This window comes from Ovis canadensis, chromosome 19 (genome assembly GCF_042477335.2).
Source record: "Ovis canadensis isolate MfBH-ARS-UI-01 breed Bighorn chromosome 19, ARS-UI_OviCan_v2, whole genome shotgun sequence".
NCBI lineage: Eukaryota > Metazoa > Chordata > Mammalia > Artiodactyla > Bovidae > Ovis > Ovis canadensis.
The window spans coordinates 18,275,862-18,299,220 of record NC_091263.1 but is presented as its reverse complement, the minus strand read 5'-3'; the positions used below and the strand labels follow the sequence as shown (position 1 = coordinate 18,299,220).

Here is a 23,359-nt window from a genome sequence, read left to right as displayed (position 1 = left end):
AGCATCACTACGAACAAAGCTAATGGAGGTGATGGAATTGCAGTTGAGCTATTCAAATCCTGAAAGATGATGCTGTGAAAGTGCTGCACTCAATATACCAGCAAATTTGGAAAACTCAGCAGTGGCCACAGGACTGGAAAAGGTCAGTTTTCATTCCAATCCCAAAGAAAGGCAATGCCAAACAATGCTCAAACTACCACACAATTGCACTCATCTCACAAGCTAGTAAAGTAATGCTCAAAATTCTCCAAGCCAGGCTTCAGCAGTACGTGAACTGTGAACTTTCAGATGTTCAAGCTGGTTTTAGAAAAGGTAGAGCAACCAGAGGTCAAATTGCCAACATCCGTTGGATCATCGAAAAAGCAAGAGAGTTCCAGGAAAACATCTATTTCTGCTTTATTGACTCTGCCAAAGCCTTTGACTGTGTGGATCATAATAAACTCTGGAAAATTCTGAAAGAGATGGGAATACTAGATCACCTGACCTGCCTCTTGAGAAACCTGTATGCAGGTCAGGAATCAACAGTTAGAACTGGACATGGAACAACAGACTGGTTCCAAATCAGGAAAGGAGTACGTCAAGACTGTATATTGTGACCCTGCTTGTTTAACTTATATGCGGAGTACATCATGAGAAATGCTGGGCTGGATGAAGCACAAGCTGGAATCAAGATTGCTGGGAGAAATATCAATAACCTCAGATATGCAGATGACACCACCCTTATGGCAGCAAGTGAAGAAGAACTGAGGAGCCTCTTGATGAAAATGAAAGAGGAGGGTGAAAAAGTTGGCTTAAAGCTTAAAATTCAGAAAAGTAAGATCATGGCCTCCGGTCCCATTACTTCATAGGAAATAGATGGGGAAACAGTGTCATATTTTATTTTGGGGGGCTCATAAAATCACTGCAGATGGTGACTGCAGCCATGAAATTAAAAGAGGCTTACTCCTTGGAATGAGAGTTATGACCAACCTAGACAGCATATTAAAAGGCAGAGACATTATTTTGCCAACAAAGGTCTGTCTAATCAAAGCTATGGTTTTTCCAGTGGTCATGTATGGATGTGAGAGTTGGACTAAAAGAAACCTGAGCGCCAAAGAATTGGTGCTTTTGAACTGTGGTGTTGGAGAAGATTTTTGAAAGTCCGTTGGACTGCAAGGAGACCCAACCAGTCCATCCTAAAGTAGATCAGTCCTGGGTGTTCATTGGAAGGAATGATGCTAAAGCTGAAATTCCAATAGTTTGGCCACCCGATGCAAAGACCTGACTCATTTGAAAAGATGCTGGGAAAGATTCAGGACAGGAGGAGAAGGGGATGACAGAGCACGAGATGGTTGGATGGCATCATTGACATCAATGGACATGGGTTTGGGTGGTTTCTGGGAGTTGTTGATGGAGAGGGAGGCCTGCAGTGCTGTGGTTCATTGGGTCACAAAGAGTTGGCCACTACTGAACTGAACTGATCCCTAAAAAATCCCCTCTCACATTATATCCCTCAGTGAAATGTCTCATAAATTTCATGAAGCCCTGAATAATTACCTAATTACCTAATAGCCACTGAACCACTGAGGATGTGGTAGTTGAATAACAGTCCATCCAAAAGTTCAAAACCTGACTCCTGGAAGACGTGTTACCTTATGTAGCAAAAGAACTTCGCAGGTGTCATTCAGTTAATGGTCTTTGGGTGAGGAGATGATTGCATTATTTGGGTGGGCCAGTAAGTGTAATCACAAGTATCTTTGTGAAAAAGAAGCGGAGAGAGATTTGACTACGGAAAAGGCAGAGAGAATATGAATGAGAAATAGGTACAAAGATGCTATGATGCTGGCCTTAAAAATGAAAGAATAACCCAAGAGCCAAGGTATACAAGGAACATATTGCTAGAAGTTGGAAAAGGAAAGGTATAGATTTGCCCCTAGAAGCTCCAGAGGGAGTGCAGCCTTGCTAATACCTGATTTCAGATCAGGAAAACCCATTTCAGACTCCCAACCTCCAGAAGTGTAAGAAAATAATCCTGACTTGTTTAAAGCCCTCACGCTTATGGTAATCAGTTACCACAGTCATAGGAAAGGTGTACAGTGTACAGAGGCTTTACTCAGTCAGGAAGAGGCCTGGCTGTATTCTGAGGTTTCTATGGGCTACTGATAGCAAGTTAACTAACCAGACACTCAGAGGGTATCAGAATTCCTCAGTAGCAGGGGAGTGAAGCAACTACCGACCATACAAACATTGCATTGGCTGACACCCTCCTAACCCCAGGAAACTGAAGAGCTGGAAATCTTCAATCAAACCAGAAACTTAGGAAAAAGGGCCAAACTCTCACAAGGCAGGCAGAACATTTACAGCTTCATTAAAGCCTACTAAATTATATGACTCAAGAAAATCATGGGCAGTCTCTTCAGACTGGAATTCCGTTTCTGTGGTTTGAACCACAAAACCCCTGTGGATCTTACACTGCGTGGCAGCTGTGGGATACACTGTCACATTTTGGAGCCCAAATAATTTCTCTAGTATTTTGATTGCAATAGGGACCCAAGTTAAAGTTAGGAGGCTGTCAACATTTTTGTATGTTGCCATCATAAGCTAGCTCTCCAAGTCTGCCTATATTGGTCATCTGGTTTATTATCAGATAACATCATTCCTTTTATATAGCAGCGGCTGAATTAAATGGGCCCTGATCTTGGAGTCAAGAGTTCAATGCCATTTGATTAGGCAGAAGAGGAAAATGCAAAAGAAAAGTTTAACTGTTGAAATAATGGGAGAATGTCAAGTAGGCTTTAAAATCGATCCTTAGAGTATCCTTGAAATCAGAAGTACAACACCTATGACTATTTTTTAAAGTACATTCTAATCTTTTGCTTCTACTTTCCATATTTGACTGCCTTTACTCGCAGTGGTGTAACAAAAGAAAGTATCAGTTTCTGGATTTTGAAGCACAAAAAAGTGGCTAGACATAGTGTAATTATCCCAGTGGTTTCCAAGACAGAATAACACCTATTTTCTTTATTCCAAACTCCAGGCCTACAATGGAATGTCTTACAAGTATATCTCTAAGGAGTATTGAGGGGTGCGTGCATATTTAAATTAAATGATTAAAAAGAGTTGTGTCTGAGGTACAGTCACAGAATCATTCTCAACATGTAAATAAAGACACAAGACTCAATGACAAGGAATATAATACATATAAAATATAGGATAAGAATGCAGGTTGGAAACCTGACTGCCAACATTTGAATCTCAAATTTCACTACTAGCTATGTAATTCTGGGCAAGATATTAATTTTCCTACGCTTTATTTCACTAATCCTTAAAACAATAATAATACTAGTAACTACATCTTGGGTCTATTTTGAATACATATATGTATATAACATGCATAAAGGTGCTCAGCTCAGAGTTTGAAAAGTATTAAGTGCTCAGTGTCAGCTACTTACAGATGGCCTTGAGGCCAATAAGAGCGTGACTTGAAATGCTGCATTAAATTATAATTTGTTATAATTTGGCTTGACAAATAATGACTGAAGGGAAAAGCTAATGAGACAATTTAGATAGGCAACCATTTACTAAAAAAATTTATTTAATATATATGCAACTTGTCTTTTGTTATTATGAAAACAAGTTGCAAACATTTTTGACGAGCCAACAAATCAAAGGATTTATAAGAAAATGTCATCCTCTTACTATAGGTCTTCAATTCCGTTTTATAGAAGTAAACTCACACACGTGTACACAGACATGCACACGCGCTTTTCTCTGTATGTATATGTAATATTACCCTAATCTGACTTCCTGATTTCCTTCTTTTTCTGTTACCAGAAATTCTTCACTCAGCAGCCCAACTCAGTCCTAAAATATACTAAATCATGCAATTTAATTTCTTTGCTTCCAACACTACAAAGGTTTTCACCAGACTTAAATACAAACTCCCTGTGCATTGCAGAGAGCCGCAGACCTGGTCGACCTGCCCCTCTTCCCTCCTCCGGTGCTCAGGGCGCACCGGCTCTCTCTGGGTGGAGGACATTCAGGCTCAGTCCTGCCTCCGATGCTCCGCTCTGTTTCCTGTGTTTGGAGGGCTCTGAGCTCTTCTTGGTGATCTCTGCACACTTAGAGCTCTTTTCTTTCTTTCTTTCTATCTTTTGCTAATAAGTTTAATTAATACTAGGCACTACATTTCATTTGGATACACATGCATACAGCAACTCTGTGTTTATTTCTTCAAGGAATTACCATACTGCTTTCCATTATGACTGGACCAATTTACCTTTCCACCAACAGTGTACAAAAGTTCCCTTTTCTCCACGTTCTTGCTAACATTTACCTTTTCTCTTTTTGATAATAGCCATTCTAACAGGTGTGGAGTACTATCCCATTGTGATTTTGATTTACATTTCCCTGATGACTGATGATGCTAAGCAACTTTTTCCTTTGTGTCTGTCTGTGTGTGCTCAGTTGCTCAGTCTTGCACGACTCTTTGTGGCACCATAGACTATAACCCACCAGACTGCTCTGTCCATGGAAATTTCCAGGCAATACTGGAGTAGGTTGCCATTTCCTTCTCCAGAGGATCGTCCTTGACCCAAGGATCAAACCCTCATCTCTTGTGTCTCCTGCGTTTGGCAGGTGTTTCCTTTACCTCTAGTGGTACCTGGGAAGCCCCAACTTTTCCTCTATCTGTTGGTTATTTTTATGTCTTATTTGGAGAAATGTCTATTCAGATCCATTGTCTATTTTTTAACCAGGGTTATTCATGTTGTTTGAGTTCTTTATATATCCTGGACATTAACCCCTCATTAGATTATAATTTGAAAATCTTTCCTAATTTATTACATTGTTTCTTCATTCTTTTGATTTTTTTTTCAGGGTCTTGCTTGTTTATTTTTATATTTGTTTTTGTTTGCTTTGCACAAGCAGTTCAATTTGGAAAACCCCAGTTTTTTTGTTTTAGCTTTGGTTGCCTGTGCTTTTGATGTCATATCCATGAAAGCAATGCCAAGACTAAAGTTAAATTTTATCTGGATCTCAGAGGAAACCTGGCTCCCAACTGACGACGTGCTGAAAATACAACTCATGGAGCCACCTTGTTCTTCTCCATCATTTCAACCTATTTCGAGTTTCCAAATAACACTGAACCCTGCTGTATTATTTTCCAGTTTGCTTCCTTTTATTAATTCATATGTCTATTTATGTAGTTGCCAGCTTCCCTATTCCCTAGAATGGAAGCCCCTTGAGATTAAGACTTTTTCTTTCACTTCTGAGCCTCTTTCAGCTAGAAGAATGATGGAATACAATGACTACGTAATCATGCTTCACACATTTTTGAAAGCATGGATGAATGAAAACGAATGAAGCTTGTTCAGGTTCTTTTTCCAAGTACTTGTAAAAAATATTGCAAGCATCATCCTTAGGAATACATCTTGTATATGTCCAGTGAAATGCTCAAAATTTGATTATTGAGTCAAAGCTATGTGCAATTTAAATTTTTATACTTTTTTCTAAATCATCTTTTAACAAAGTTACATCAATTTACATAATGAGTAAATTCATTGTGTCTTCCCTTAAGTGACTTTACATCATGATATTGGAGACAAATTATCTCAATTTGGAATCCTGGGACACTTCATGATTCCATAACCTTGAAACGCAAAACGAAGAGCCAAAATGCAGAAGTCACAATGGCCCTTCTGAACACTGAAGAATTCATGTTTCCATTTACTGATGATTAAAGGAGTTATTGTGAGAAGCATATAGGATCTTTATTTTTTTTAATTAATTTCAATATTATATAAGTTTCAGGTATACAACATAGTGATTCAATAAATTATACTCCAAATAGGGCTTTCCTGATAGCTCACTTGGTAAAGAATCTGCCTGCAATGCAGGAGACCCTGGGTTGGGAAGATCCTCTAGAGAAGAGATAGGTTACCCAGGCAAGTATTCCTGGGCTTCCCTTGTGGCTCAGCAGGTAAAGAATCCACCTGCAATGCAGCAGACCTGGGTTCAATCCCTGGGTTGGGAAGATCGCCTGGAGAAGGGAACGGCTACCCATTCCAATACTCTGTCCTGGAGAATTCTATGGACTGTAGAGTCAGAAATGACTGAGTGACTTTCACTTCGCTTCACACTCCAAATAAAGTTATTATAAAATAGTCAACATTCTTTGCTCTGTGCGTTACATCTTGTAACATTTCTTGCACACCTAGCAGTTTGTACCTCTTAATCCCCTTAAACTATCTTTCCTCTCCCCTAATCCCTCTCCTGTCTGATAGCCACTAGTTTCCTCTCTGTATCTGTGAGCTCGTTTCCATTTTATTTTTTTGATTCCACATATAAGCAAAAACATACAGTACTTGTCTTTCTTGGACCTATTTCACTAAGCATGACACTCTCCAAGTCTAGCTGTGTTATCACAAAGACAAACTTTTATTTTTTATGGATGAGTAATAATCCATTGTGGATATGTGTAAGTATATATATCTCACAGGACAGGGAGGCCTGGCATGCTGCGAGTCATGGGGTCGCAAAGAGTTGGAAATGACTGAGCGACTGAACTGAACTGATGTTAGTGAACAGTTGAGTTGTTTCCATATCTTAGCTATTGTAAATAAGGCTGATATGAACATTAGGGTGCATATTTTTTTTCAAATTCACATTTTCCTTTTCTTTAGATTAAATACCCAGGTATGATATGGCTGAATCATATGACAGTTTTATTTTTACTTTTTTGAAGAAACTTCACACAGTTTTCCATAGTGGTTGCACCAATTTACACTCTGGCCAACCGTGCACAAGCTTTAGTTTTCTCCACATCTTTACCGACACTTGTTATTTTCGATGATGGCCATTCTGACAGGTGTGAGGTGATGGCTCACTGTAGTCTTGGATTGCATGTATCTGATTATCTGTGATATTGAATACCTTTTCATGCTAACTATTAGCCATCTGTATACATTCATGTTTCTCCCCCGCTTTGGTCTATGCAGCATGTGAGATCTTAGTCCCCCAAACAGAGAAGGAACCTGTGCCCACTGCAATGGAAGTACAGAACCCCCAGAGAATTCCATCTCCAAATGTTCTTTAGAAAAATGCCTATTCAGGCCTTCTGCCAAATTCTAAATCATGTTATTTTTGCATTGAGTAGTACGAGTTCTTTAAATATTTTGGATATTAACCCATAACAGACATATACTTTGCAAACATCTTCTCTCATTCAGTAGGTTATCTTTTCATTTTGTTGATAATTTCTTCACTATGCAAAAGCCCTTTAGTTTCATGTAGTTTCATTTACTTAGTTTTGCTTCTGTTTCATTTGACTAAGTAGACATAGGCACAAAATATTGTTAAGACCCATGTCAAAGAGCATACTACCTAGATTTTCTTCTAGGATTTTTACAGTTTCAGGCCTTACATTTAAGTCTTTCATTTACTTTGAGTTTATTTTTGTATATGGTGTGAGAAAGAAGTACAATTTCATTCTTTTGCATGTAGTTGTCCAGTTTTCCTAACACCACTTGTTAAAGAGATTGTCTTTTCATTGAGTATTCTTGCTTTTTCATTGAGTATTTTTTCATTGAGTACTTTTTCATTGAGTATTCTTGCTTCCTTTGTCATATAGTAATTGACCATATGTGTGTGGGTTTATTCTGAATTCTTTATTCTTTTCCATTGATCAACACATCATTTTTCATGCCAAAACCATACTATTTTGGTTACTGGAGGTTTGTAGTATAATCTGTTACAGAACATGACAACTATAGCTTTGATTTTTTTCAAGATTACTTTGGCTCTTTGGGATCCTTTATGATTCCATAGAAATTTTAGGATTACTAGTTATAATAATATGAAATTTTTCACGGGTATTTTGTTAGGGATTACATTAATTCTGTAGTTGCTTGGGTAGTATAGACATGTTTACAGTATTAATACTTCCAATCCATGAACACAGTGTAACTTTTCATTTATTTGCATTGTTTTCAATTTCCTTTATCGATGTTTTAAAGTTTTCACAGTACAAGTCTTTTACTTTCTTGGTTAAATGCATTCCTAGATATTTATTTATTTATGATGCATTTGTAAATGTGATTGTTTTCTTGATTTCTCTGATTATTCATTATTAGTGTATACAAATGCAAGAGATTTCTGTATAGTAATCACGTATCCTGCAACTTTACTGAATTCATAAATAGTTCTACTAGATTTTGGTGGAGACTTAAGGGTTTTATTACATATTTTTCATCTGCAAATAGTGAAAGTTTTTCTTCTTCTCTTCCAATTTAGATGCCTTTTATTTCTTTTTCTTGTCTGAATGATGTGGCTAGAACTTCCAATACTATGTTAAATAGAAATGGCAAGAGTGGACATCCTTTTCTTGTTCCTAATCCTAGAGGAAAATCCTTAAAACTTTTCACCATTGAGGATAATGTTAACTGTGACTTTGTCATGAATGGTCTTTATTATGGTGAGGTATGTTCCCTCTACAATAACTTTGTTGAGAGCTTTTATCATGAATGGAGGTTGAAGTCTATCAAATGCTTTTTCTGTATCTAAGGAAATGGTCATGGGATATTTACTCTTAGTTTTGTTAACATGGTATATTATATCGATTGATTTGTAAATAGTGAACTATCCTTACATCTCTCAAATACATCCCATTCCATCATGATGTATGATACTTTCTACAGATTGTTGAATTTGGTTTGCTACTATTTTGCTGAGGATTTTTATGTCTATGTGCATCGGGGATATTGGCTTCTAAATTTATTTTTTTAGCGCTTTCATCTCATTTTCATTTCAGAGTAATGCTGACCTTGTAGAATGAGTTTGGAAATGTTCAATCTTCTTCAATTTTTGGCACAAATTGAGAAAAAGCGATATTAACCCTTCTTTTAATTGTTTAGTAAAATTCCCCTCTGAAGCTCTTCAGTCCTGGACTTTGGTTTGTTGAAAGTTTTTTGATTTCTGATTCAATGTCAAAACTAGTAAACAGTCTATTCTGTTTTTCTGTTGCTTCCAAAATCAGTTTTAGAATACTTTGGCTACCTGATGTGAGAGCTGACTCACTGGAAAGACATGATGCTGGAAAAGATTGAAGGTAAAAGGAGAAGGAGGTGGCAGAGGATCAGATGATTATATGTAGCCTCATGAACTCAGTGGACATGAATCTGAGGAAACTCTGAGAGACAGTGGTGGACAGGGAGCACTGGCATGCTGTAGCCTATGGGGTTACAGAGTCAGACACGGCAGAGCGACTGAACAGCAGTCTTAGAAAATTCTATATTTCTAGGAGTTTATCCATTTTCCTAGGTTGTCCAATATGGTAGAATATAATTGTTTATAATATTCTCTTATGATTGTTTGTATTTCTGTAAGTATGTTAAAACTATCACACAACTGCTCTCATTTCACATGCTAGCAAAGTAACACTCAAAATTCTCCAAGCAAGGCGTCAACAATATGTGAACTGTGAACTTCCAGATGTTCAAGCTGGATTTAGAAAAGACAGAGGAACCAGAGATTAAATTGCCAACATCCACTGGATCATAGAAAAAGTAAGAGAATTCCAGAAAAATATCTACTTCTGCCTGATTGACTACGCTAAAGCCTTTGACTGTGTGGATCACAACTATGAAAAATTCTTCAAGAGATGGGAATATCAGACCACCTCACCTGCACCTTGAGAAACCTGTATGCAGGTCAAGAAGCAACAGTTAAAACCGGACATGGAACAATAGACTGGTTCCAAATTGGGAAAAGAGTATATTAAGGCTGTAATATTGTCACCCTGCTTATTTAACTACTGTCCAGAGTACATCATATGGAATGCCAGGATGGATGAAGCACAAGCTGGAAACAACATTGCCAGAAGAAATATCAATAACCTCAGGTATGCAGATGACACCACCTTTTTGGCAAAAGCAAAGAGGAACTAAAGAACCTTTTGATAAAGGTGAAAGAGGAGAGTGAAAAAGCTGGCTTAAAACTCAACATTCAAAAAACTAAAATCATGGCATCCAGCCCCATCACTTCATGCAAGTAGATGACAGACTTTATTTTTGGGGGCTCCAAAATCACTGCAGATGGTGACTGCAGCCATGAAATTAAAAGATGCTTGCCTTTTGGAAGAAAAGCTATGACCAACCTAGACAGCATATTAAAAAGCAGAGACATCACTTTGCCAATAAAGGTCTATATAGTTAAAGCTATGCTTTTTTTTGATAGTCATGTATGGTTGTGAGAGCTGGACCATAAAGAAGACTGAGAGTCCAGGAATTTATATTTTTGAACTGCGGTGTTGAAGACTCTTGAGAATCCCTTGGACTGCAAGGATATCAAACCAGTCAATCCCAAAGGAAATTAATCATGAATACTCATTGGAAGGACTGAAGCTGAAGCTGAAGTTCCAATACTTTGTCCAGCTGATGCAAAGAGCTGATTCATTAGAAAGAGCCTGATTCTGGGAAAGACTGAAGGCAGTAAGAGAAAGGGACAATCCAACAAGATGTTTGGATGGGATTACTTACTAAATGGACATGAGTGTGAGTGGGTTTCGGGAGATGGTGGAGGACATGGAGGCCTGCCATGCTATAGTCCATGGGGTTGCCGAGTTGGACACAACTGAGCAACTGAACAACAACAATATTGCCTGTAAATTCTCTTCTTTCATATTTAATTTTATTTGGGCACTCACACATTTTTTTCTTAATGAACCTGGATCATCAATTCTGTTTATTTTTTCAAAAGACAGCTATTAGTTTAATTGATCTTTGCTTATTATTTTTGTCACTATTTTATTTGTTTCCTCTCTGATCTTTATTATCTTCTTGTTTCTTTTGAATTTGTGCTCTGACTGTTCTTTTTTTGCTAATTCCTTTAGATGGAAAGTTCAGTTGTTTGCTTTGAATTTTCCTGATTTCTTGGGAATAGGTCTGTTTTGTTATAACCTTTATGTCTTAAAACTGCTTTTCTGCATCCCATAGACTTTAGGAAGTTATGCTGTTATTGTCATTCATCTCCAGGTACATTTTGATTTCCTCTTTGATTTCTTCATGGCTCCATTGTTCTTAATTGCAAGATTTTTAGCCTCCACATGTCTGTGTTGTTTTGTTTTTTTTTCCCACTTTCTTCCTGTATTTGATTTCTAGTTTCCTACCCTTGTTTTTGGAAACAATGCTTGACATAATTTCGACCTTAAATTTATTGTGGATTATTGTGTTTTAGCATGTAATCTATCCTGAAGAACATTCCACTTACACTTGGAAAGAATGTATATTCTGCTGTTTGGGGATAGAATATCCAGTAGATATCTATTAAGTTTGCCTTGTCTAATGTGTTACTGAAAGCCATCATTTCCTTGTTGACTTTGTGTTTAGATGGTCTATCCCTGGTGGCTCAGAGGTTAAAGCGTCTGCCTCCAATGCGGGAGACCTGGGTTCGATCCCTGGGTCAGGAAGATCCCCTGGAGAAGGAAATGGCAATCCACTCCAGTATTCTTGCTGGAGAATCCCATGGATGGAGGAGCCTGGTAGGCTACAGTCCATGGGGTCACAAAGAGTTGGACATGACTGCGCAACTTCACCTATCCATTCATGTAGGCTGAGTGTTAAAGTTCCTTACTATTATTGTGTTACAGTCAATTTTCCCCTTTGTGTCTGGTAATATTTGCTTTATATATTCTGTTTCTCCTGTATCAGGGGCATACATGTTTGTGAACGTGATAGACTCTTCTTGGATTGACCCCCAACTTTTCATTATACAATGCCCTTTTTGTCTCTTCTTACACACTTTGCTTTAAATTGTACTTGGCCTGATATGAGTGTTGTTACCCTAACTTTATTTTCTTTTCCATTTTATGGAATATCTTTTTCATACCTTCATTTTTAGTCTCTTTGTGTCTTTAGCTCTGAAGTGAGCTTTTTTTCTCTTTCTTTTTTTCTTGTAGGCAGCATACAGATGGGACTTAGGTCTTTTCTGTGTTTGTTTGTTTGTATCCAATAAGCCACTCATGTCTTTTTTTGGGTTATTTAGTACATTGACATTTAAAGTGATTATTGAGAGGTATGTGTTTATTGCAATATTATTACTTATTTTCTGGTGGTTTTGTAGTTCTTTTCTGTTCTTTTCTTCTTTTAGTTTCTCCCCTTCTGATTTGATGATTTTCTTCAGTTTTAGTTTGGGTTCTTTTCTCTTTATTTAGTTTTATATGCATTTATCATATATTTTTGACTTGTAGTTAACATAAAGTTCATATATATTGGCATATAAGTATGCTTGTTTTAAACAGATATGACTTATTTTTAAAGGTCTCTCATTCACCAAGAGTCTTGTACTTATATTTTTAGCAGAAAACAGATGTCTTCCTAATCAGCATTCATCACAATTTTTCCAAGCATGTAAGTATAATTTACAACAACAAAGATCTCAGTGTATGAGAACTGGATTGAGACACAAAAAACAATGGCAAAAACAAGTATTCTGTTCTAAAAGGTTCTCAAATTCCATGAGCTTATTTCTCTTCACTAAATGTTTCTTTCTCTTGCCCTTTGAGTCATTTATGCCAAGAACCTCAGAGTTCTGTGTACAAGTAACTAGAAAATATCCTCCTAATGAATTTATAACTGTTAGTATTTGTTTATACTAACCAGGCAAGTGATGGGATTGTCACTTTGAAAGACACCCTCTCCAGTACAAAAACAACAAACTAAATTCCTAAGAAAAGCCAGGAGGAAGTCAGAAAATAAAGCCAGAGACCTATGTACATTCAGCCTTCACACCAACACCATTCTGAAAACTCTGCCAACCAATTTCACCTAGAAATAACTTTAAATAAGACACAAATTTTCAGCAACAATCATCCAAGTGTGTCATTTAAATGCTTAAGACATTCTCCATTTCTCATCACTTTTACTCAATAATAGCATATTCTTGTTGTAGAAGAATTATACCATTGGAAATAGTGCTCACTTAATCGAGCGATACCAACTCTGGATTCAAAATGTACCTGCTTAAGCATCCAATCTACTAAGTACAGAAAAATGGAGTACTTACAGCAGGGTGTCCAGTGCAGTAGGAATAGCTGGCGTGGGATTGATAGTGCAAGCTTGCTCTTGGAAAGGAGTATGTATTCCAGGCTGGTTGGCTGCTGTTCCATTGGGAGCTAAAGCCAGGGCTCATGGTCACTCGAGATTTACTGGTTTGATAGGCTCTCACTGTGGAGCTAGACTATCAAAAAGAAAGAAATGCAATGTAAAGACAGTTCTGTATAGAACCTAAGCCAGCAGTGTATAGCACTGTGCACTCCCATGCATAATCATGGCACAGGATTTGGCCGCTTAAAGGAAATGCCTGATTTCTTAAGGAGAGGCATAAAATAGTATTCTGACTGGGATACAGGTATTTTCTCACTATTAGAATTTTGACTGGACTACAAAGCACAAAGGCTCATCGAAATTTATCTTATTGAAAACAGTTTTTCCTAGTCGTAACATGTAACTCCATCTTTCAAAAATAAGATACACTCTACTGGTGACAGCAATGATGATATTTTCAATTACATAAATGTCCTTTCATCTCAAGGTTCGCCTTAGAAATTCACCATTAGTTTTATCTGAACGTGGTAAACAAATATCTTAGTTTACAAAGGTAGGAACAGGGCGCAGGGTGGTTCCTGACTCCAAATGGTCTTTAAATTCCATGAGTCTATTGCTGTCCTGTGGGAGATGTCAGCAGAAATCAGGACACATTCCAGCATGTTGCTATTATACTACCTAATGACAGCAAAATGATTAAGGATTTGAAATCATCATTTACCCCCAACTGGTCCAAAGTAATTAAAAGTAAAGGAACAGGAAAATGTCAATCAAATTGCCACATTAAACATATCCAATTGTTCATAATTGTATATGGGATAGAATGGACTCACTTGTGTCTTCTGTCCTTCTTCGTCCTCAGATGGCCAAGGCATATAAAGCATATAATAGTTCCTTTTCACAGAACACTTTCTATCATCAAATTGAAATAGCTACTTACCCAAGTAGCACAGTAACTTTCACAATAAATTCTATTTATAAATCTATGGGCACATGCCAACTCAGTCACTGGGAAATGTGCTAATCTCATTGCCATTATATTCAGGAAACCTAGTGGGGAAGACATTTTTACCCAAGACTGTATTTCCCATTGGATGAGGTTCTTATGTTATTAGATACTTAGAGGAGTAACATTTTTGAAGACAGGCTTGAGCATCTTAAAATTAAAAAAAATAAATAAATAAGGACCTCAGCAATTTAAGGACAGTAGTCATAACTATTTCACAATGGCTTCAAAATATCTGGCAAGGAAAAGAAAACTTAAATAAATAATTTATTTATAGATGATTTAAAATACCTAAAGCAAAAATTGGAGAACCAGTTAGCTTTTTTAAGATAGACATATATTTACCTCTCTGTCCCCAGTCTCATTCTAACCATCAGCCTAACCATATGCGCTACCCAAGTGTTCAAAATGTAATAGGGAAGAACAGACTTGACTCCCTATTAGATCTGTTCCTTTTCCTGTGCTTAGTCATACTGACCCTGTACATTTTGTGAAAGAATGTTGCCCACAGCCTGAAATAAACTGGAGAGCCCATTCTCAGGGCTCCAATCTTTAAGATTTCATTCATGTAGAGATTAAAAAGTTATAGAATAGAGAACAACATTTGCCTTCTTGGAGATTTACTGGAGAATCATGGCCTGGCCTTTGTGGACATCTGTAAGGACAAAGGATTGGCACACCAAGAAATTTGTACAACTAGCCATGCCCCTCCCTCATCTTGCTTTTAAAAGTGTCTTGCTGAAAACCTTTGAGGGTTTGGGGCTTTTGAAGTATGAACCATCTGTCATCTTGCATGGCCCTGCAATAAAATTTCTCTGCTCCAACTTCTGGCTTTTTGGTTTGTTTGGCCTTGAAAGATGGCAGAGAAGTAGCTGGATGTGGAGTACATCTCTCTCCATGGATGCATCAAGAATAAAACCAATACAATATTGTAAAGTAATTAACCTCCAATTAAAATAAATAAATTTATATTAAGAAAAAAAAGAACACATCTCCAGATGCAACAGTTCTCACAGAACACTGGCTGCTAGACCAGCAGAAAAGATTATAGAGATCCATGCATCACTAGGTAGATCAAAAGAAAGAAGGGAAAAGGAGGAAAGCAAGTGGGACAGGTTTGGTTGGGCCTCACTATGCAAGGGGCATACAACCTTGCATTCAGTAACAGATAGCTCAACGAGCTGGGTGAAGAAGCACAAAAGCATAGTCTAACGCACACCTCCTTAGGACAAACCCTTACAGGAGCAATAGTCCTGACGTTTATAAAATTAAGGTAGTTGTGCTTGGTTCTAGGTACAGATGCTCCATATTTACATAAAAATTCCCTGTTATTTTTACCACATACACAGCCACTTCAATGACTAAATGAGCCCACCAACAAAACTACCTTTGATCTGAAAATGTCTCGGTTTTGGCTCCATGTCTGTGGACACTAGAATTAATCACTTTCACTGGCTCATTTGATTCTATAGGTAGCTCCTTCAAGACTAGACATGTTTAGTTACTTTATCAGTTTTCACATTTAGATTAGTTCTGGGATTTTTAAATTAAGAGAAGCAGGCAATATATGCCTATGTAAGTGTGTAAATACCCTCATCTCTCGGTTTAATTAAACTCCCAAATAGCGTAAGTCTCTACCCAGTGATTTTTATGCATGGGGTCTTCCTCCTGCATATTCATTTCTCTCTTTTGCAAAGCTCAAGCTCAAGTTACACCTGGACTTGGTCAAATTGCTCATGCCTGTGTCTTTTGCTGACGCCTTGTTTTCCTGCTCTCACATAGTGATCACAGTGTGGTCAAACACTGTAAGGTGGTTATGCTGTTTTTTATTGTTTCCTTTCTCTAAATTTCAGCTCTCCAACCTGGCTGATAGCCTAATGAGGTCAAGATCATGTGTTACCTTTTCTATAGCTCTAAGGACTTTCCATCCTCATTGGAACCTCTAACCCATTTGATCTTTGAAGCCTCTAATCACGTTTATCCCCTCATCATCGCATCATCTTTCCTTTTGACTTCACAACCCTTCACAGCCCTTATAGCTGTACCTCATCTCAACCTCGCTTCTCTTTCTCTTTGCCCTAAATGTGGTCTTTTGCCGGGGCTCAATTCTTCACTCTCTTAGCTTCCTTCCTTTGTGATCTTGTATATGGTCAACAGTTTAAAAAGAGATTCTCAGATATCGTTTAACAGTACCAACTCTCTACTACATTCTAGCTCCAGATCTTAAAATATTTGTTAGATATAAAGGTATAACTATTTGAAAATCACCACAAAGGGACTTAAAAGTTGAAATTACAGGGTTTAAATGAACTTATTGTTTTACTCTAAGATCTTTTATAATTTCTTAAATTTTGTTAATATTCTGGCAATATTTTGAAACCAACTGCCTTGAAGATTTAAAACAACATTGACTCATTTATCTGTTTCACAAGTTCCATCATCAGTGTCACCAAATCCTATTGAATCTCTACAGTAGTTCTTGAACGGATATTGCCTTATTCATTCCCATAAGCATTACACATTTTGGGGATTTTATCAGTTTACATCTGAATCACTAAAACTACATCAAGAACCTTCTACTTTTAGCTTTGATTAACTGTTCACAGCAGCACTGTTGTTTTTTTTTTCACCTACAAACCTACTTTATTGTGTTACTTTCTGCTGAAAAAAGTATTCAATGACTCTCTATTATCTGTGAGACAAAGTCCAAAATTACTAGTGTTTCCTTTAAGACTCTTTCTAATTTGATCATAATCAACACTGCAAATCTTATTTTTGTCCCTTTTCATACACACTTAGGCTCCAATTCAGTTCAGTTCAGGTCAGTTGCTCAGTCGTGTCCGACTCTTTGCGACCCCATGAATAGCAGCACGCCAGGCCTCCCTGTCCATCACCAACTCCCGGAATTCACTCAGATTCACGTTGATCGAGTCCATGATGCCACCCAGCCATCTCATCCTCGGTCGTCCCCTTCTCCTCCTGCCCCCAGTCCCTCCCAGCATCAGAGTCTTTTCCAATGAGTCAACTCTTCGCATGAGGTGGCCAAAGTACTGGAGCTTCAGCTTTAGCATCATTCCTTCCAAAGAAATCCCAGGGCTGATCTCCTTCAGAATGGACTGGTTGGATCTCCTTGCAGTCCGAGGGACTCTCAAGAGTCTTCTCCAAAACCACAGTTCAAAAGCATCAATTCTTTGGCGCTCAGCCTTCTTCACAGTCCAACTCTCACATCCATACATGACCAGTGGAAAAACCATAGCTTTGACTAGACGGACCTTAGTCAGCAAAGTAATGTCTCTGCTTTTGAATATGCTATCTAGGTTGGTCATAACTTTTCTTACAAGGAGTAAGCGCCTTTTAATTTCATGGCTGCAGTCACCATCTGCAGTGATTTTGGAGTTCAAAAAAATCAAGTCTGACACTGTTTCCACTGTTTCCCCATCTATTTCCCATGAAGTGATGGGACCAGATGCCATGACGTTTGTTTTCTGAATGTTGAGCTTTAAGCCAACATTTTCACTCTCCTCTTTCACTTTCATCAAGAGGCTTTTTAGTTCCTCTTCACTCTCTGCCATCAGGGTGGTGTCATCTGCATATCTGAGGTTATTGATATTTCTCCCGGCAATCTTAATTCCAGCTTGTGATTCTTTCAGCACAGCGTTTCTCATAATGTACTCTGCATATAAGTTAAATAAGCAGGGTAACAATATACAGCCTGGATGTTTTCCTATCTGGAACCAGTCTGTTGTTCCATGTCCAGTTCTAACTGTTGCTTCCTGACCTGCATATAGGTTTCTCAAGAGGTAGGTCAGGTGGTCTGGTATTCCCATCTCTTTCAGAATTTTCCACACTTTATTGTGATCCACACAGTCAAGGCTTTGGCATAGTCAATAAAGCAGAAATAGATGTTTTTTCTGGAACTCTCTTGCTTTTTCCATGATCCAGCAGATGTTGGCAATTTTATCTCTCATTCCTCTGGCTTTTCTAAAACCAGCTTGGACATCTGGATGTTCACAGTTCACATACTGCTGAAGCCTGGCTTGGAGAATTTTGAGCATTACTTTACTAGCATGTGAGATGAGTGCAATTGTGTGGTAGTTTGAGCATTCTTTGGCATTGCCTTTCTTTGCAATTGGAATGAAAACTGACCTTTTCCAGTCTTGTGGCCACTGCTGAGTGTTCCAAATTTGCTTGCATATTGAGTGCAGCACTTTCACGGCATCACCTTTCAGGATTTGAAACAGCTCAACTGAAATTCCATCACCTCCACTAGCTTTGTTCGTAGTCATGCTTTCTAAGGCCCACTTGACTTTACATTCCAGGATGTCTGGCTCTAGGTGAGTGATCACACCATCATGCTTATCCGGGTCATGAAGCCCTTTACTGCACAATTCTTCTGTGTATTCTTGCCACCTCTTCTTAATATTTTCTGCTTCTGTTAGGTCCATACCATTTCTGTCTTTTATCGAGCCCATCTTTGCATGAAACGTTCCCTTGGTATCTCTATTTTCTTGAAGAGATCTCTAGTCTTTCCCATTCTGTTGTTTTCCTCTATTTCTTTGCATTGATCACTAAAGAAGGATTTTTTGTATCTCTTCTTGCTATTCTTTGGAACTCTGCATTCAGATCCTTTTATCTTTCCTTTTCTCCTTTGCTTTTCACTTCTCTTCTTTTCACTTCTCTTCTTTTCACAGCTATTTGTAAGGCCTCCTCAGACAGCCATTTTGCTTTTTTGCATTCCTTTTCCGTGGGGATGGTCTTGATCCCTGTCTCCTGCACAATGTCACGAACCTCCGTCCGTAGTTCATCAGGCACTCTATCTATCAGATTTAGTCCCTTAAATCTATTTTTCACTTCCAATGTATAGTCATAAGGGGGTTGATTAAGGTCAAACCTGGATGGTCTAGCAGTTTTCCCTACTTTCTTCAATTTGAGTCTGAATTTGGTAATAAGGAGTTCATGATCTGAGCCACAGTCAGCTCCTGGACTTGTTTTTGTTGACTGTATAGAGTTTCTCCATCTTTGGCTGCCAAGAATATAATCAGTCTGATTTCAGTGTTGACCATCTGGTGATATCCATGTGTAGAGTCTTCTCTTGTGTTGTTGGAAGAGGGTGTTTGCTATGACCAGTGCATTTTTTTGGCAAAACTCTATTAGTCTTTGCCCTGCTTCATTCTGCATTTCAAGGCCATATTTGCCTGTTACTCCAGGTGTTTCTTGACTTCCCACTTTTGCATTCCAGTCCCCTATAATGAAAAGGACATCTTTTTTGGGTGGTAGTTCTAAAAGGTCTTGTAGGTCTTCATAGAACCATCCAACTTCAGCTTCTTCAGCATTACTGGTTGGGGCATAGACTTGGATTACTGTGATATTGAATGGTTTGCCTTGGAGACGGACAGAGATCATTCTTAGGCTCCAAGTAGATTATAAATCCAAATATGATTTGTACAACCATGCCATTGTTGTAACACACCTCTGTCCTAGAATGTCCTCCTCCCCTTTCAGCTCACATTTCCATGACCCTAGCAGATTCTACCTTTTCTAGAAAACCTATTCCAACCCTCAGTCACCAGCCTATAGGGACTTTTGCTTCTACTAGGCACTGACATGACTGACTTTCTGTCATATTTATCTGGTCGTTTCATTTGAGTGGCTACCCATTAAGTCAGTGATATAACTTCTTAAGCACATCATCAACCCTTTAGTCTGACATATAATTCTTATGTCCTAATATGCATCTTTGGGGAAATTTGTCTCAGCTGTGTTTCCCTAGAAGCAATCACAGTGCAAGAACTTGAGTACAAGTAGTTCATTTTGGAAGCGATCCTAGAGAAACTAAGTCAGAGAATGGGAAATGTGACTGAAAAAGGAGGAGCTGATAAATTATCGCCATTGCCTAAGTGATTGCTGTAGAGAACTAAGGCTCAATTTCATTGACAGGCCCTAGGAACCAGTGTAGAGCACACTTCAGAGTTATTTTACCCAAAGTGCAAGAAAGATGATATATGTAACCTATAGTTCCAATTTGTCATTGAGTGAGGGTTGTTCTCAGAAACATTAATCCCCTGGCATTTCAGGCCTGACCCACACATAGGCCAAAAGAAAGCTCTCATGTATAGAGTTCCAGGATGTTGTAGACATGCTTTTGGAAAGTAAGTGACAAGAAAGCACACTGGCTGCTGAGTACAGCACTCCATGAATTCCTCTCTATCTGCCTGAGAAGCCCAGACGCTCATTTTCCTCTCAAACAACTGAGGGCAGGACATCAAAAATATTGGTCAAATTGGTTAGACTAAGAAGACTCTCCACATGGACATCACCAGATGGTCCACACCGAAATCAGATTGTTATAACCTTTGCAGCCAAAGATGGAGAAGCTCTATACAGTCAGCAATAACAACACCGGGAGCTGACTGTGGCTCAGATCATGAACTCCTCACTGCCAAATTCAGATTTAGATTGAAGAAAGTGGGGAAAACCACTAGACCATTCAGATATGACCTAAATCAAATCCCTTATGATTATACAGTGGAAGTGAGAAACAGATTTAAGGGACTAGATCTGATAGATAGAGTGCCTGATGAACTATGGACGGAGGTTTGTGACATTGTACAGGAGACAGGGATCAAGACCATCTCTGTGGAAAAACTTCAAAAAAGCAAAATGGCTGTCTGAGGAGGCCTTACAAATAGTTGAAAAAAGAGAAGTGAAAAACAAAGGAGAAAAGGAAAGATATAAGCATCTGAATGCAGAATTCCAAAGAATAGCAAGGAGAGATAAGAAAGGCTTCCTCAGTGATCAGTGCAAAGAAATAGAGGAAAAGAACAGAATGGCAAAGACTAGAGATCTCTTCAAGAAAATTAGGGATACCAATGTAATATTTCATGCAAAGATGGGCTTGATAAAGGACAGAAATAGTATGGACCTAACAGAGCAGAAGATATTAAGAAGAAGTGGCAGGAATACACAGAAGAACTGTACAAAAAAGGGCTTCAGAACCCAGATAATCACAATGGTGTGATTACTCACCTAGAACCAAACATCCTGGAATGTGAAGTCAAGTGGGCCTTAGAAACCATCACTATGAACAAAGCTAGTGGAGGTGATGGAATTCCAGCTGAGCTATTTCAATCCTGAAAGATGATGCTGTGAAAGTGCTGCACTCAATATGCCAACAAATTTGGAAAACTCAGCAGTGGCCACAGGACTGGAAAAGGTCAGTTTTCATTCCAATTGCAAAGAAAGGCAATGCCAAAGAATGCTCAAACTACCACACAATTGCACTCATCTCACATGCTAGTAAAGTAATGCTCAAAATTCTCCAAGCCAGGCTTCAGCAGTATGTGAACTGTGAACATCCAGATGTCCAAGCTGGTTTTAGAAAAGCCAGAGGAATGAGAGATAAAATTGCCAACATCTGCTGGATCATGGAAAAAGCAAGAGAGTTCTAGAAAAACCATCTATTTCTGCTTTATTGACTATGCCAAAGCCTTGACTGTGTGGATCACAATAAAGTGTGGAAAATTCTGAAAGAGATGGGAGTACCAGACCACCTGACCTACCTCTTGAGAAACCTACATGCAGGTCAGGAAGCAACAGTTAGAACTGGACATGGAACAACAGACTGGTTCCAGATAGGAAAAGGAGTACATCAAGCCTGTATATTGTTACCCTGCTTATTTAACTTATATGCAGAGTACATTATGAGAAACGCTGTGCTGGAAGAATCACAAGCTGGAATTAAGATTGCCGGGAGAAATATCAATAACCTCAGATATGCAGATGACACCACCCTGATGGCAGAAAGTGAAGAGGAACTAAAAAGCCTCTTGATGAAAGTGAAAGAGGAGAGTGAAAAAGTTGGCTTAAAGCTCAACATTCAGAAAACGAAGATCATGGCATCTGGTCCCATCACTTCATGGGAAATAGATGGGGAAACAGTGGAAACAGTGTCAGACTTGATTTTGGGGGGCTCCAAAATCACTTCAGATGGTGATTGCAGCCATGAAATTAAAAGACACTTACCCCTTGACATGAAAGTTATGACCAACCTAGATAGCATATTCAAAAGCAGAGACATTACTTTGCCGACAAAGGTCCATCTAGTCCAGGCTATGGTTTTTCTACTGGTCATGTATGGATGTGAGAGTTGGAATGTGAAGAAAGCTGAGCACTGAAGAATTGATGCTTTTGAACTTCGATGTTGGAGAAGACTCTTGAGAGTCCCTCGGACTGCAAGGAGATCCAACCAGTCCATCTTAAAGGAGATCAGTCCTGAGTGTTCATTGGAAGGACTAATGCTCAGGCTGAAACTCTAACACTTTGGCCACCTCATGCGAAGAGTTGACTCATTGGAAAAGATTCTGATGCTGAGAGGGATTGGGGGCAGGAGGAGAAGGGGACGATGGAGGATGAAATGGCTGGATGGCATCACCGACTTGATGGACATGGGTTTGGGTGAACTCAGGGAGTTGGTGATGGACAGGGAAGCCTGGTGTGCTGTGATTCATGGGGTTGCAAAGAGTCGGACACGACTGAGCGACTGAACTGAACTGAACTGAATCGAATCTAGTATTAAACGCTTGAAAGGACAATGCACAAACATATGTTGGGGTAATGAGTGGGCATGGTAGAAGATGCTCCAAATCATTAATCATCAGGAAAATATATAAATAAAACTGCATTATGATACCAGTTCATATCTACTAGAGTAGCTGAAACTAACAAGACTGACAACTCTAAGTGTTGGTGAGGTTATGGATGGTCTAGAACTTTCATACTTTGTCAGTGGCAGGGTAAAATGGTATAGCTATTGATTGTTAATTTCTCTTTAATACAATTAAATGCACTTCTAATACTTTAGGGCCCAGAAATCAACACCTAGTTATTTACTCCCAAGAAAATATTTTTACACACAAAATGCTTTTATAAGGGTGACCCTGGGGACTTCCCTGGAGGTCCAGTGGTTAAGATTTCAGGCTTTCACTACAACAGATGGTGCAGGTTAGACACTTGGTCAGGAACTAAGATTCTGCATGCCATGCTGCACAGCATGGCCAAAAAAAAAGAAGAGTGACCATGGCAACTATATTCAAAATAGCCCTGAGGTGGAATTTACTCAAGTGTCTGTCCACAGGTAAATGGACTTTTTAATGGCATAGTCATATAGTGGACACTACCCAGTGGTAAAAAGGAATAATCTTCCAATCCACACAACTACATGAATGATTCACAAGATCATGCTACATAAAAGGTACTTGTGACTTCCTGTATGTGA

General features: G+C 38.6%; 1 protein-coding gene across 1 annotated transcript in view; it reads right to left on the bottom strand.

The window, feature by feature from the left end:
• LOC138424409 (transcription factor SOX-9-like) overlaps window positions 1-23,359 on the bottom strand; it is an 844,838-nt gene that overhangs the window by 91,211 nt on the left and 730,268 nt on the right. Inside the window, exon 3 of the mRNA XM_069561224.1 lies at window positions 13,039-13,212. Within this exon, the coding sequence (XP_069417325.1) occupies window positions 13,039-13,212 (174 nt within the window). The remainder of the gene's footprint in view (window positions 1-13,038; window positions 13,213-23,359) is intronic.